Below are 15,256 nucleotides of genomic sequence, written 5' to 3' on the forward strand. Positions count from 1 at the left end.
CAGGAATATGAGTGGCCTCTTAGGGACCACATCACTGAAGAAAACAGACTGTTCCCCCCCCACCACCACCACCGAGAAGCCATCATATGCCAATAGCTCCTCAGAACCTCTCCCACCCATGCTGGGATCCAAGCTGCCTTGATCTTGTTTTCACAATTTTTGAACAAAGTAGTACTAAAACATTTAACTACTAATGCTTTTGAAAATGTCTTATCACAAGAAAACCAGTGGAGAGTGGTGATTTTACTTTTTTTCAGATTGATGCAAAAGTGATGAAACTCCATACTGCACAGACAGGGATGTGCAGGCAAAATCCCCAGTATGTTCTCAAGTTTTCTCAGTTTAACAGTTATAATAAACACACTTTACAAGTTCCCAGGAAAAGCTTCAATTAAATGCACAACACTTGTTTGTAAAAATTTTGTGGAAAAGTACATGAAAACTTTTGTAAAATATGTCTCCCACCAAGAGGGAGGAAACACTCTGCTGCCAGGCATATGGAAGTTGTGGACATCCTGAATAAATTCATATAACTACCAGAAATAAATGCACCTTTAAACCTTCTAACCTAGATGTTTCCTAAACACTTCGTCAGAGAACCCTTTTAATATATATTTATTCATCAACAAGTGATGCTTTGAAACAATTTTCAAAACTGTGCACATAAATATTACAATTCCAATGGTGAGTCCATTAACAATCTATTTTAGTGTACTAGAGAAAATTAGTGACATATACAAATCAAATATTTTTATTTCTTAACAGAATTACATTGAGAAATCTATTTTTACAAACTATACCAGGGAGGAAATGGGAAATGCTGCCAAGACATTACCAGGGACAGGAAGCACACAGCACAATAATCTTAAACACTATTGAGGAAAGGAGAGCCCCTGATCAGGCTACCTTTGGTCTCTTAAAGGCTCCTGAGTACTAGTGGGACATGGGAACTCTCCGTTACTGAGTTGGTTCAGTGTCATTCTAGCTTCCTGATGAGATGGCATCGAATGGGAAAATGAACTCACTTGGCTCCCACAAGGAGAGGGGAACACTTAGTGGCTGCCTGTCTCTAAAGGCATGACTGCGTAGCACTTCACTACCCACTGAACTACTAGCAGTAGAAACTAGTTTCCAAAGGAAGAACAAAGGAGCCCTTGATTGCTAACAGTATGTAAAGGTGCAGGTGGTAGCAGGGAGGAGGACTGATATGTAAGTAGCATGAAATCTGGAATGAGGTTTTCATGAGAAGCCACACTAACTAATGAGTCACTTTCAAGTTCAGTTCCCTGATAATTAGGTTACATCATTCTTCACATACAGCCATTTTATAATACAACAGTCCCCTTCCTCATTGTTTCCTAATACAGGGTCTCATGTAACATGTGTTGTATATGTTGACCCTGAACATGTGATCCTCCTCCTCAGCCTTGTAAACTTTGGGATTATAGTCAGGCCTGTCTCACCACATCAGCTTGTAATATACTTTTTTCTAAAATGTAGGAAAGCATTTTGTGTTCTAAGACTTTATACACTAAATAATAAAATACAAAGAACTTATTGTCAAATTATGACCATTATATAGTCAGTAAACAAAAATTCATTCATTATATAGTCAGTAAACAAAAATTCATTCATGATTCAGCTGTCATTCAATATTTTAATTAATTTCACCTTGAGATGCCTACTTTAATTCTTTTTAGAAAACATTGGGCTTTAGAAGCACAGGCTGGTGTCTAATTTTCTATGGCCTTCAACTCATGATCTCCTGCCTACACCTCCCTAGTGCTGGAATTACAGATATCTGCCACCATACCAGTTTATCCCTACTTTCCTAAAGCACTTACTAATTTAAACAATGCTGACTGGCACATTTTGTAAGTTTTCATTTTGAAACCTAGTATAATATTAACAAAAGGAAGAAAATACCTTAAAAAGAAATAAAAATGTTGCCTAAATCTCATTTACTTCTGCTATTCAGTACAAAAATATACATTTCAAGATATGAGAAACACTGTGCCAGAGGGAAGAGTGCTCCCCAATGACTGTGAGTGTCTGGCTGAGTGCTGCAGGGAGGGCTGCAATAGCAGAAGCAGTGCCTTCTACAGACTGGAAGCAGCCCAGACATAAGAATGGACTCTGGGGAATACAATGAAAAATACAAGGCAGAAAGCACCATTTATTCTGTTAGTTTAAAAACATTAATTCTGGAATTGGAGAGATGTCTCAGTACTTAAAAAGTAAATAATATTCTTGCAGAGGACCCAAGTTTGGTTCTCAGTACCCATGTTAGGTATCTTACAACTCACAATTTGTAACTACAGCTTCAGGGATCTCACACCCTCTTATGGACTCTGAGGGCACCTGTGCTCATGTGCATGAACACACACACTTAAAATTAACCCCTGTAAATGAGGAATGTGGTTAAGTGTTCATATAATGGGGTCAGAAGTCACCTGAGGGTCTAGGAAGATAGCTGGGTCCTGGTTCTGCCTGTGTCAGCATAGCTGCCACCTAGACTGTTCCACAGTGATGCCTGTGTTAGGATTAGTACTTCTCGCTCAATGCACTATAATGGGTTTCCTGCCATATCAGTAGAAAATAAAGTATATTTTGCTCAGCTGAGCTTACTCTTCTAGATACATATTTCCTTACCTGCCAATTTGAAAAGTTTAAAAACTTGTAAAGAGCTTTTGTAGACTAGTAATATAACTTGAATCAAAAAAAGCAACTGTTTTTTAAAATGGGATATATACCAGCAAAATATTAGCACTTAACAGTATTGTACAGGTAACTCTACACTGTATAGGTCACTTTATGGAAAACCCAAATAAAAATTACTCTCAAATTACCTCATATATTAGAATATACAAAGGGAAAGCTCACTCTATTAAGATGGCTGGCCTTTGGTCTAGCTAGAATATCAAGACAAAAGAGTAGCAAGCTTATTTGATTCTTTATGATACTGTCAGGAAACTACAGCCACTGATTTGGGGACTGACACTGAAACAATAATCAACAAAGCCACAGAGTCTCCCAAAATTTGAAGATGATCCAGAAATTAACAAAATGTAAAGGTGAAAGCTTTGCTAATTGGCTGACTATGAGAACCCCAGAAGTGGCACAGAGAGGCACAAGCCAACATACTGCAGGAGCAGAAATGGCAAAGCCTGGTAGACAGCTTTGCTCAGAGGCTCAGTAAATCCCAGATTGCAGCCCCACCTGTCTTACTTATCACATGTTCCAGCAGTCAGAGCTACCACAAAAGCAAGCCAACGCTGGGTTTATGTGGTAACCTGTGGTTCCATTCAGTCCCCACTTGGGAATGACTTTGTAGAGTGTCAGTACCACCCCCACAGGTACATGAAGTTGACAGTGAGGAGCAAAGGGCTGCAGGTGCTCTCAAACATTACTGGGAAAAGCTGTCAGACAAAAGAAAAACTACTATTTCAGAACACCTGTAAATCCAGAATGCCAGATGCAACATTCTCTAGATGAGAATGTACTGTGCATTATTATCCATCATCTCTTAAAACTGCAGTGTCATCATGTATGCATGTGATGTATACATGCATGACATATGTGCAAGTGCATGGTGTGTGTGTCACAGCATGTACTTGGAGGCTAAAGGACAACCTTTGGAAGTCTGTTTTCTCCTTCCAGTGTGGGTTCCAGGGATCAAACTCAGGTTGTCAGCTTGTGCAACAAGAACTTTTACCCGCTGAGCCATTTCACTGGTCCAATATCCATTTTCTTGAATCCTTGGTGGGACTTTTCTTTAAGAAGGAGAATCAGGATGCATGCTGACTGATGGCTTCACCAACATCACATAAGATGGCTTTTGGGTTTGGCACACAGTTGGAGTTTCTTTGTTGTGAGCAATTGTGCCAGGCCATTAAGAAATACCAGGAAGATGGTCATGGACATGACAATCACATAGTGGCTGATGCTGCAAAAGGAGAAAGGAAACATGTAGCAGGCAAGGACGGAATGTTTGAGAAAAAAATCCAAGATCCCTCCAATTAAAAATTGGAGGAATTTTTAACTTCATATACAAAATATGGAATTACAAAAAATGCATAGAATTAGAAAAGGTACTAATGATTTAAATCAGATATCAGGAACTAGGGAGGCGGGCCAGTAATAAAGTGCTTTTCCAAGTAAGCCTGAGAACCTGAGTCCCCAGCACTCATGTAAAGTCATATGTGGTAGCATGTTCTTACTAGAGGTGAAGACTGGAGGATCCCATGTTCTCACTGACCAGCCAGCCAATCCAGCTAATTGATAAATCATAGTGTTAGGTCTCAAACCCAGGATAACTGGCTAACTGAGTACCTACTTAACATATCAAAGTAGGCCTGCATCCCTGTCTCTGACTGTTACAGGGTGTGGCTGGCATACATAAACTCCTCCAGCCTAGGAGGTGGGCTGCTCTTCCTCCAGTTGCTCTTCCCATTAGGCCATTTTGGTTAACTGGCCCTTTTGTCTGCCCTTTACTCTCCTGGTCTCCTGGCTCTCTCCTCTCCTTGCTCCCCATCTCCTCACTTGGCCCACAAGTTTTTGTTTTATTATATTTTATTAGTATTTTATTTTATTTTATTTATTTTATAATAACCTCTTCCTCTACCATACCTAGGAGTAGACCTATACTTCATTTATTTCTTTTTTTCATGCATTTGGTGCTGAAACTATAAGGTTGAAGTAAATGAGTTCTTCCAAGAGACTTGGCCTCTCCAAACCAACCAATCTGCCAACTTGACTCTCCTAAGGTTTGTTTCTGTTTGCTTTTGTCACCCACCACACTTGATTCCAAATTCTAGAGCTTCAGCAGTTTTCTCCTTCCACCTACTCTAAGCATCCATCTCTTTTCTACTCAGTAAGTGTCCTCTCTTCTGGCTCCTACGCTCTTCAGAGTACCCAGGTTATAGGCATCTCCCTGCTACACCCTCTGAGACTTCTTCATGTGAGAATTCTCTATTTACTAAGACATTTACTCCTCTCCCTCTTTTGGAACCCTCCCTTTTCCTCAAAGTGTAAGACTCCAGGGAGCTTTAGTTTACTGGGTTCCCCCTAAGTGAACCACATGGAGCTGGGATAGATGCAAAAAGCAAGAGGAATATATTGTTCCAGTGCACTGGGGTTGTTCCAGACCTGAAGGAGAGGTGGCAACACCCAGCACCCATTCAGCGAGTTTTTATATGGTTTCCAGGGACAGAATAGGGCATCAGCAACTAGGCACAATATGATTGGCGGAACAGTGCGCCCTTTAAACTGACTGGTCTTTAGGGAATGAGGTGACAAGGACTTCCCTTGTCTGAAGGTGGGCAATAGTCAGTCCCTCCCTGTGGTCTGAGAAATGGTAATTAGCCTCTCCCTTTTGGAGGGGCAAGTGTTCTATGACCTTCCCAAAGTTCCTAAGCTGACCTTTTCAAAAGCCCCTCCCAGTCTACCTTTTCAGTTGTTTTCTCCTCTACTGGCTCTACACAATGGCTCTCTTTTCTCCTCAACTATGTAAGAGTTTCCAAAGAGCTGCCTACTTTGTCTATTTTTACTACAAAAGCCACAGTGGTGTGCCAGGACACTCCTCTCACCCTACTGGGGTCCCTATCACATGGAAAAGGACATCTCTCAATTGTGTTTGGAACATTTCTCTCAGACAAGTCTCCAATCTGCTTGAGAACACCCTGAATTGAAATTCTTGTCACCATGACACTTACGCCCTCTGCTCCCTCACAGCCTCTCCTAAGCTTCTTCCTGAAACTTCCTCATCTCCCTCTAAGAGCTGCCTGCTAAGTTCCATAGCTTCTCTATGTGCTACAGACCTATACTGAAACTCTAGCTGCACCTGCACCTCCCACACAAGTTTACAGCTCTCTCCTGGATCCCACCCCCTTGAAGCTGCTTGCTCTGATTCTAAGCCCTCCTATATAGAAGACCCTGCTTCCATACTATATAGCAGAGCTTCTTTGTTACTCTGTTCCCTCTCAGCTCTTTCCTGAAAGTCTCTGCTGATTCTCTATGCCCTCCTGTGCCTGTGACCATTTCCTTGCCTTCCCCTTTGGAGCTCCCTGCTGGGCCTCTCCTAGTGCCTGTTAAATCCTGAACCTCTTTTAAGCCCTTCTGGGCCTCTGTGACCTTGTCCCTCCTGGAAATCCTGCAGCTACTCTAAGCCCTCTTGGCATTGGAACCCTCCCTCAGGTGGAGTTCCTGTTTATCCTCCTTGTTCCTCAGGACTACAGTGTTCTGTCTCTTAGCTCCCTCTTAGAGCATATTTGAACTTTTCCTATGAAGGAGTTTGTTTTACCTCCTTTTCTTCTCAGATTCAGAATTTTTTATTAAAACCTTGCTGTCTTACTGGAAATGGCTTGGCCTCAGTATATATAGTTATATGGCCAAAGATGGAACAAGTCAGTTTCAAATTCTTACAGACTTTAACAACGTTTGACAATACACAAGCAAACGATTCCAAAGTGTTTTATCTCTAAGGTTTTTCAAATTTCCATACTTAAATCTTTTATCTCTATGATTTATTTCTCTGTGCTTTGCTCTCAAATCTTCTAAGACTATTATGTATATAGCCTTTATCTGAGGTTTTATAAATTCATTGGGTATGGTTAAATATTTGTAAAATCTGTAACAAATGTTACTTTAAAATTGTAGCGCTCTTCCGGTCAGAACAGCACCGGGGTAGCTAGGGTGCAGGGTCGGCTGACACTCGCCAACTACCCATAATACCCGCCACAGGATCTTAAGACTTCTGGTGAGTGGAACACAGCTTCTGCTCCAATCCAATTGTGCGCGGGACCTGAGACTGCATTAGTTAGGGAAGCAGAAAACCGGCCTGAGTAGAGCCACAGGCCTCTTCCGGCCTGACCAGCACTGGGGTAGCTAGAGCACAGGGTCGGCTGACACCTGCCAGCTACCCACGACCCCGCCACAGGATTTTGAGACTTCTGGTGAGTGGAACACAGCTTTTGCTCCAGTCAAATCACGCGGGACCTGAGACTGCTTTGGTTGGGGAGGCAGAAATCCGGCCTGAGTAGGGCCACAAGCCTCTTCCAGTCAGAACAGCACCAGGGTAGCTAGGGCTCAGGGTCCGCTGACACTCGCCAGCTACCCACAACACCTGCCACAGGATCTTAAGACTTCTGGTGAGTGGAACACAGCTTCTGCTTCAATCCAATTGCGCGCGGGACCTGAGACTGCATTAGTTAGGGAAGCAGAAAACCGGCCTGAGTAGGGCCATAGGCCTCTTCCGGCCTGACCAGCACCAAGGTAGCTAGAGCGCAGGGTCCGCTGACACCCGCCAGCTACCCACGACCCCCGCCACAGGATTTTGAGACTTCGGGTGAGTGGAACACAGAGTCTGCTCCAATCTTTAAACGGTGACAACGATAACAACTAACCCCAGAGATTACCAGATGGCGAAAGGTAAACATAATAATCTTACTAACAGAAACCAAGACCACTCACCATCATCAGAACCCAGCACCCCCACTTCGCCCAGTCCAGGGCACCCCAACACACCGGAAAAGCTAGACACGGATCTAAAAGCATATCTCATGATGATGGTAGAGGACATCAAGAAGGACTTTAATAACTCACTTAAAGAATTACAGAAGAAACCCTGTCTCAAAAAACAAACAAAAAAAACAATTACAGGAGAACATGGCTAAAGAGTTACAAGTCCTTAAAGAAAACCAGGATAACACAATCAAACAGGTATAAGTTCTTAAAGAAAACCAGGATAACACAATCAAACAGATAGAAGTCCTTAAAGAAAAACAGGAAAACACATCCAAACAGATGATGGAAATGAACAAAACTATACTAGACCTAAAAAGGGAAGTAGACACAATAAAGAAAACCCAAAATGAGGCAACACTGGAGATAGAAACCCTAGGAAAGAAATCTGGAACCATAGATACTAGCATCAGCAACAGAATACAAGAGATGGAAGAGAGAATCTCAGGTGCAGAAGATTCCATAGAGAACATCGGCACAACAATCAAGGAAAATGTAAAACGCAAAAAGATCCTAACTCAAAACATCCAAGAAATCCAGGACACAATGAGAAGACCAAACCTACGGATAATAGGAGTGGATGAGAATGAAGATTTTCAACTCAAAGGACCAGCAAACATCTTCAACAAAATTATAGAAGAAAACTTCCCAAATCTAAAGAAAGAGATGCCCATGAACATACAAGAAGCCTACAGAACTCCAAATAGACTGGACCAGAAAAGAAATACCTCCTGACACATAATAATCAGAACAACAAATGCACTAAATAAAGATAGAATACTAAAAGCAGTAAGAGAAAAAGGCCAAGTAACATATAAAGGCAAGCCTATCAGAATTACACCAGATTTTTCACCAGAGACTATGAAAGCCAGAAGATCCTGGACAGATGTTATACAGACACTAAAAGAACACAAATTCCAGCCCAGGCTACTATACCCAGCCAAACTCTCAATTAACATAGATGGAGAAACCAAAGTATTCCACGACAAAACCAAATTCACACATTATCTCTCCACGAATCCAGTCCTTCAAAGGATAATAACAGAAAAAAACCAATAAAAGGACAGGAACCACGCCCTAGAAACAACAAGAAGGTAATCCCTCAACAAATCTAAAAGAAGACAGCCACAAGAACAGAATGCCAACTTTAACAACAAAAATAACAGGAAACAACAATTACTTTTCCTTAATATCTCTTAATATCAATGGACTCAACTCCCCGATAAAAAGACATAGACTAACAAACTGGCTACACAAACAAGACCCAACATTTTGCTGCTTACAGGAAACTCATCTCAGAGAAAAAGATAGACACTACCTCAGAATGAAAGGCTGGAAAACAATTTTCCAAGCAAATGGTATGAAGAAACAAGCTGGAGTAGCCATTCTAATATCTGATAAGATTGACTTCCAACCCAAAGTCATCAAAAAAGACAGGGAGAGGCACTTCATACTCATCAAAGGTAAAATCCTCCAAGAGGAACTATCAATCCTGAATATCTATGCTCCAAATACAAAGGCAGCCACATTCATTAAAGAAACTTTAGTAAATCTCAAAGCACACATTGCACCTCATACAATAATAGTGGGAGACTTCAACACATCACTTTCACCAATGGACAGATCAAGGAAACAGAAACTAAACAGGGTCACAGTGAAACTAACAGAAGTTATGAATCAAATGGATCTAGCAGATATCTACAGAACATTCTATCCTAAAACAAAAGGATATACCTTCTTCTCAGCACCTCATGGCACCTTCTCCAAAATTGACCACATCATTGGTCACAAAACAGGCCTCAACAGATACAAAAATATGGAAATTGTCCCATGCATCCTATCAGATCACCATGGACTAAGGCTGATCTTCAATAACAAAATAAATAATAGAAAGCCAACATTCACATGGAAACTGAACAACACTCTTCTCAATGATACCTTGGTCAAGGAAGGAATAAAGAAAGAAATTTAGGACTTTTTAGAGTTCAATGAAAATGAAGCCACAACATACCCAAACTTATGGGACACAATGAAAGCATTTCTAAGAGGAAAACTCATAGCTCTGAGTGCCTCCAAAAAGAAACTAGAGAGAGCACACATTAGCAGCTTGACAACACACCTAAAAGCACTAGAACAAAAGGAATCAAATTCACCCAAGAGGAGTAGACAGCAGGAAATAATCAAACTCAGGGGCGAAATAAACCAAGTGGAAACAAGAAGAACTATTCAAAGAATAAACCAAATGAGGAGTTGATTCTTTGAGAAAATCAACAAGATAGATAAACCCTTAGCCAGACTCACTAGAGGGCACAGGGAAAGCATCCTAATTAACAAAATCAGAAATGAAAAAGGAGACATAACAACAGATCCTGAAGACATCCAAAACACCATCAGATCCTTCTACCAAAGGCTATACTCAACAAAACTGGAGAACCTGGATGAAATGGAGAAGTTCCTAGACAGATACCAGGTACCAAAGTTGAATCAAGATCAGGTTAATGATCTAAACAGCCCTATATCCCCCCAAAAAATAGAAGCAGTCATTAATAGTCTCCCAACCAAAAAAAGCCCAGGACCAGATGGGTTTAGTGCAGAGTTCTATCAGACCTTCAAAGAAGATCTAATCCCAGTTCTTCACAAACTATTCCACAAAATAGAAACAAAAGGTACTCTACCCAACTCATTCTATGAAGCCACAATTACTCTGATACCTAAACCACAAAAAGACCCAACAAAGATAGAAAACTTCAGACCAATATCCCTTATGAATATTGATGCAAAAATCCTCAATAAAGTTCTTGCTAACCGAATCCAAGAACACATCAAAACAATCATCCATCCTGACCAAGTAGGTTTCATCCCAGGGATGCAGGGATGGTTCAATATACGGAAATCCATCAACATAATCCAGTATATAAACAAACTCAAAAACAAAAATCACATGATCATCTCTTTAGATGCGGAAAAAGCATTTGACAAGATCCAACACCCATTGATGATAAAAGTCTTGGAAAGATCAGGAATTCAAGGCCCATACCTAAACATGATAAAAGCAATCTACAGCAAACCAGTAGCCAACATCAAAGTAAATGGTGAGAAGCTTGAAGCAATCCCTCTAAAATTAGGGACTAGACAAGGCTGTCTACTTTCTCCACACGTATTCAACATTGTACTTGAAGTCCTAGCCAGAGCAATTCGACAACGAAAGGTGATCAAAGGGATACAAATTGGAAAAGATGAAGTCAAAATATCACTTTTTGCAGATGATATGATAGTATATATAAGTGACCCTAAAAACTCTACCAGAGAACTCCTAAACCTGATAAACACCTTCGGTGAAGTAGCTGGATATAAAATTAACTCAAACAAATCAATGGCCTTTCTCTACACAAAGAATAAACAGGCTGAGAAAGAAATTAGGGAAACAACACCCTTCTCAATAGTCACAAATAATATAAAATATCTTGGCATGACTCTAACTAAGGAAGTGAAAGATCTGTATAATAAAAACTTCAAGTCTCTGAAGAAAGAAATTATAGAAGATCTCAGAAGAGGGAAAGTTCTCCCATGCTCATGGATTGGCAGGATCAACATTGTAAAAATGGCTATCTTGCCAAAAGCAACCTACAGATTCAATGCAATCCCCATCAAAATTCCAACTCAATTCTTCAACGAATTAGAAAGTGCAATCTGCAAATTCATCTGGAATAACAAAAAACCTAGGATAGCAAAAACTCTTCTCAAGGATAAAAGAACCTCTGGTGGAATCACCATGCCGGACCTAAAGCTTTACTACAGAGCAATTGTGATTAAAAACTGCATGGTACTGGTATAGTGACAGACAAATAGACCAATGGAATAGAATTGAAGACCCAGAAATGAACCCACACACCTACGGTCACTTGATCTTCGACAAGGGAGCTAAAAACATCCAGTGGAAGAAAGACAGCATTTTCAACAAATGGTGCTGGCACAACTGGTTGTTAACATGTAGAAGAATGCGAATCGATCCATTTTTATCTCCTTGTAGTAAGGTCAAGTCTAAGTGGATCAAGGAACTTCACATAAAACTAGAGACACTGAAACATATAGAGGAGAAAGTGGGGAAAAGCCTTGAAGATATGGGCACAGGGGAAAAATTCTTGAATAGAACAGCAATGGCTTGTGCTGTAAGATCGAGAATTGACAAGTGGTACCTCATGAAACTGCAAAGCTTCTGCAAGGCAAAAGACACCATCAGTAAGACAAAAATCCACCAACAGATTGGGAAAGGATCTTTACATATCCTAAATCAGATAAGGGACTAATATCCAATATATATAAAGAACTCAAGAAGGTGGACTCCAGAAAGTCAAATAACCCCATTAAAAAATGGGGCTCAGAACTGAACAAAGAATTCTCACCTGAGGAATACCGAATGGCAGAGAAGCACCTGAAAAAATGTTCAACATCCTTAATCATCAGGGAAATGCAAATCAATACAACCCTGAGATTCCACCTCACACCAGTCAGAATGGCTAAGATCAAAAATTCAGGTGACAGCAGATGCTGGCTAGGATGTGGAGAAAGAGGAACACTCCTACATTGTTGGTGGGATTGCAAGCTTGTACAACCACTCTGGAAATCAGTCTGGCGGTTCCTCAGAAAATTGGACATAGTACTACCGGAGGATCCAGCAATACCTCTCCTGGGCATATATCCAGAAGATGTCCCAACCGGTAAGAAGGACACATGCTCCACTATGTTCATAGCAGCCCTATTTATAATAGCCAGAAGCTGGAAAGAACCCAGATGTCCCTCAACAGAGGAATGGATACAGAAATTATGGTACATTTACACAATGGAGTACTACTCAGCTATTAAAAAGAATGAATTTATGAAATTCCTAGCCAAATGGATGGACCTGGAGGGCATCATCTTGAGTGAAGTAACACAATCACAAAGGAACTCACACAATATGTATTCACTGATAAGTGGATATTAGCACAAAACTTAGGATACCCAAGATATAAGATACAATTTGCTAAATGCATGAAACTCAAGAAGAATGAAGACCAAAGTGTGGACACTGTGCCCCTTCTTAGAATTGGGAACAAAACACCCATGGAAGGAGTTAAAGAGACAAAGTTTGGAGCAGTGATGAAAGGATGCACCATGTAGAGACTGCTGTATCCAGGGATCCATCCCATAATCAGCTTCTAAACGCTGACACCATTGCATACACTAGCAAGATTTTGCTGAAAGGACCCAAATATAGCTGTCTCTTGTGAGACGATGCCGGGGCCTAGCAAACACAGGAGTGGATGCTCACAGTTAGCTATTGGATGTATCACAGGGCTCCCAATGGAGAAGCTAGAGAAAGTACCCAAGGAGCTAAAGGGATCTTCAACCCTATAGTTGGACCAACATTGTGAACTAACCAGTACCCCGGAGCTCTTGTCTCTAGCTGCATATGTATTGAAAGATGGCCTAGTCGGCCATCACTGGAAAGAGAGGCCCATTGGACTTGCAAACTTTATATGCCCCAATATAGGGGAATGCCAGGGCCAAAAGAATGGGAATGGGTGGGTAGGGAAGTGGGGGGCGCTATGGGGGACTTTTGGGATAGCATTGGAAATGTAATTGAGGAAAATATGTAATAAAAAATATTAAAAATTAAAAAAAATTGTAGCAAAAATTTAATAGTTAAAAATCTATACATAGGTAACTTAATTTGGTACATCATAATATATGTAATTCAACTCTTGTTTAGGTGTGTGTATGTGTGTGTGTGTGTGTGTGTGTGTGTGTGTGTGTGTGTGTGTGTAATTTGAATTCAACTCTGGTTTAGGAAAATAGATGTTTTTAAAAAGCAACCATGTGGCTTTCTTCCATCTTGCTGACAACCTCAACAAAATGAAAACAACCAGCTGCATGAGTGGCAGACATTTTACTAAGGTTAAAGAAAAGATGCCATGTGACTTTTCCATCTTAAGGTGACTAATCATGTGACATTAAGCAGCATTTATAAAACTTCTCAGTCCCAATGAACTCTGTTTATCAGTATATCTCCCTTTTAGAATAAAGAGACAATAGCAGTTTTCCAAAATATTTTGGATTAGCATGGATTTTTGTATGACGATAAAATGTAAGGTTATAAAGCTCTACTAAGATTAGCAAGAGGTGACTTATAGATTTACACTTGACGACTGGTATGTTCACTAACTGTTGAGCACCAGAAAATTTAGATATGTAACAGCATGTATTTGATAAATAAGATTTATAGATTTTTTTTTTTTTTTTTTTTTTTTTTTTGTAGACAGGGTTTCTCTGTGTAGCCCTGGCTGTCCTGGAACTCACACTGTAGACCAGGCTGGCCACAAACTCAGAAATCCGCCTGCTTCTGCCTCCCAAGTTCGGGGACTAAAGGCATGTGTCACCACTGCCTGGCAGATTTATAAATTCTTAAGGTCTATCTAGACTCACAGTTATATCTATCTAGGTTCTTTGTCTTTGCTCACTTTGTTAAGCTTTGGATACCTGGATAAACTAAGTCATACAAAAAAAAATGATATTTGGTCTTTTGCCCAGTCCTTTCTGTTTCCCTGAAGAAACCATATCCTGATCTATCTGCTGCACTCAGAGCAGTTGGTAAAAATTGCCTCCTGCCCCCCAAGTCCCAGAGCTGCAGATGGGAACCCAGGGGACTCCACCAGGCACACCCCCCAAATACCACTCCCCTTCTGCCCCGTACTTTCTGCAGGGGCAGACTTCTAGCTGGTCTGCTCTTCTGAACACAGCGTATTCTGAGCTATCCTAGAGGATCCACTTCACTCAGAGCAGTTGACAACATTTCCTGAGCCATCCCAGAAGATCTGCTGTACTCAGAACAGTCAGGTAACTGACAGCACAGTCAGAGGCATCCCAGGAGATCTACTGCACACAGGCAGGGCAACTGAGCAACTGGTTACCAGTTTGTCTGCTCTCCTGAAGACACCACAGCTTGAAGGAATCCCAGGAGCTCTTCTGTACACAGGGAAACTGGGCAATAAACACCATTCTGAAGACCTCCCGGGGGGCTCTGTGGCATGCAGGGCAACTGACTGGACAGACTGAAAGCCTCCCAGGAGTTCCACTGTACACAGGGAAACAGAAACCACAGTCCATAGGACCCCCTAGAGAAGAGCTTCACACAGGACAACAGCTTGACTGCTCCTCTGAAGACCCAACAGTGGGAAGGCTTCCCAGGAGATCAACTACAGCCAGGGCAACAATCTACTCCTCTGAAGACCCCCTAGTGGGAAGGCTCCACAGAAGGTCTGCTACAGCCAGAGCCACAGGCCTACCAGGAGACCAGAAGCAACCAAGAAACAAAAGAGGCAGACTCCAGACAGAGCCACCCAGACCAGCAAACACCAGGGGTAACCAGATGGCAAGAGGCAAGAACAAGACCATAAGAAACAGAAGTCAACATACATGGGCATCATAAGAACCCAGTTCTCCCACCACAGCAAGCCCTGAATACACCAACACACCTGAAAATCAGGAAGCTGACTTAAAACTCTATCTCATGTAGATAATAAGAGTCCTTTAAGGAGGATATAAATAAATCACTGAAAGAAATATAGGAAAACACAGGTAAACAGGTAGAAGCCCTTAAAGAGGAAACAAATAAATCCCTTAAAGAAATACAGGAAAACACAATCAAACAGGTGAAAGAATTGCATAAAGCAGTCCAAGACATAAAAGTGGAAGT

At 41.1% G+C, this 15,256-nt stretch overlaps 1 protein-coding gene across 3 annotated transcripts in view; it reads right to left on the reverse strand.

The window, feature by feature from the left end:
• Positions 1-735: 735 nt before the first annotated feature.
• Pign (phosphatidylinositol glycan anchor biosynthesis class N) overlaps positions 736-15,256 on the reverse strand; it is a 142,162-nt gene continuing 127,641 nt past the window's right edge. For all 3 annotated transcript variants that reach the window (XM_021156326.2, XM_085839975.1, XM_021156318.2), the window contains one exon: positions 736-3,946. In XM_021156326.2, the coding sequence (XP_021011985.1) occupies positions 3,823-3,946 (124 nt within the window). In that variant the 3' untranslated portion in view covers positions 736-3,822. The remainder of the gene's footprint in view (positions 3,947-15,256) is intronic.

The sequence above is a fragment of the Mus caroli genome, unplaced genomic scaffold (genome assembly GCF_978045245.1).
Source record: "Mus caroli unplaced genomic scaffold, Mus_caroli_1 scaffold_1, whole genome shotgun sequence".
In the NCBI taxonomy this organism is placed as follows: Eukaryota; Metazoa; Chordata; class Mammalia; order Rodentia; family Muridae; genus Mus; species Mus caroli.